Genomic DNA, 1,532 nt, shown 5'->3' with positions numbered 1-1,532 from the left:
AAGCTTTTCTAAGACATTATCTGTTTTCAGAAAAACTTCTATAAAATTGCAGATGCTTATATATTAATTATAGAAGTAATATAACAATGTACAAAATTAACCCCTTCCCTCATAATAAACTATTTTCACTTTTGTATATTATATGAAGGCCCTTTGTCTGTCAAAATGTTTTTAAACATAATTTAATATTATTGTTACCATAAGATACATAAGATTCTGAAATTCTATGCTATAATAAGATCAAGTACATGTTATCTGGAGCCAGATTACCTGGGCTCAAAGCCTGATTTTAGCTGTGTAATCTTGGACAGGTTGCTTAACCTTGTTTTGCTTCTATTTACTTATCAACAAAATAGGGGAGTCCGAAAAAGATAGGGTCCAGGCAGTGGTTGGACGTGGAACATGGAGTTGTTGCCCCCGGTCTACATTTACAGTTCTGAGTATGTCAGCAAGTGCGACTCCCTGGCCAAGATCCCTAAACGGGCCAGCATGGTACATTCTCTGATCGAAGCTTATGCACTGCATAAACAAATGAGGATAGTGAAGCCCAAAGTGGCGTCCATGGAGGAGATGGCCTCCTTTCACACTGACGCCTATCTGCAGCATCTCCAGAAGGTCAGCCAAGAAGGTGATGAGGACCATCCAGACTCCATAGAATATGGGCTAGGTTATGAATGCCCAGCCACTGAAGGGATATTTGACTATGCAGCAGCTGTAGGAGGGGCTACGATCACAGCTGCCCAGTGCCTGATTGACGGGATATGCAAAGTAGCAATTAACTGGTCTGGAGGGTGGCATCATGCAAAAAAAGATGAAGCATCTGGTTTTTGTTATCTCAATGATGCTGTCCTGGGAATATTACGATTGCGACGGAAATTTGACCGTATTCTCTATGTGGATTTGGATCTGCACCATGGAGATGGTGTAGAAGATGCCTTCAGCTTTACATCCAAAGTCATGACTGTGTCCCTGCACAAATTCTCCCCAGGATTTTTCCCAGAAACAGGTGACTTGTGTGATGTTGGCTTAGGGAAAGGATGGTACTACAGTGTAAATGTGCCCATTCAGGATGGCATACGGGATGAGAAGTATTATCACATCTGTGAAAGATTCACAAAGTTTGGCCAGGAAGGAAGACTGTTCTGCCAAAAGGAAGATACATTAGTTCATATCTTTGTTATCTAAAAGAGGAAATTGGGTTGGGAGTGTGGCACTGTGGCAGAACACTTGCCTCACATGTGTATGAGACCCTGGACTCCATTACCAGCACTGCTGTATACAAACATACAAAGTACTACTCTGCCGATGTTTAACCTGTCTAATCTTTGTCTATGAATGCAATGTAAGATTGTCTTAATGTTTTCTGTATTGTCTAAAATGCTATTCTGATGACTTTAGAAGCATTTGTAGTCAAAGATTTTAAGAGAGATGGACAATAATGAGTACTTCTTTGCTGTTGGTTCAATTTTTGATATATATGTGGAGTTGGAATGAAGAAATTCAGAATTGTGTTAAAAAAAACAAAATAGGAT

At 39.9% G+C, this 1,532-nt stretch overlaps 1 protein-coding gene across 1 annotated transcript; it reads left to right on the top strand.

Moving 5' to 3' along the window:
• The first annotated feature begins 375 nt into the window (after positions 1-375).
• On the top strand, positions 376-1,185 carry LOC101603891 (histone deacetylase 8-like). The gene has a single exon (XM_045143360.1). It carries the CDS (start codon positions 403-405, stop codon positions 1,183-1,185), a length of 783 nt encoding a protein of 260 aa, XP_044999295.1. The 5' UTR covers positions 376-402.
• The last annotated feature ends 347 nt before the right edge of the window (positions 1,186-1,532 follow it).

Source organism: Jaculus jaculus, chromosome 1 (assembly GCF_020740685.1).
Source record: "Jaculus jaculus isolate mJacJac1 chromosome 1, mJacJac1.mat.Y.cur, whole genome shotgun sequence".
NCBI lineage: Eukaryota > Metazoa > Chordata > Mammalia > Rodentia > Dipodidae > Jaculus > Jaculus jaculus.
Note: the sequence above shows the minus strand (reverse complement) of the source record. Positions and strands in the feature narration are given on the sequence as shown.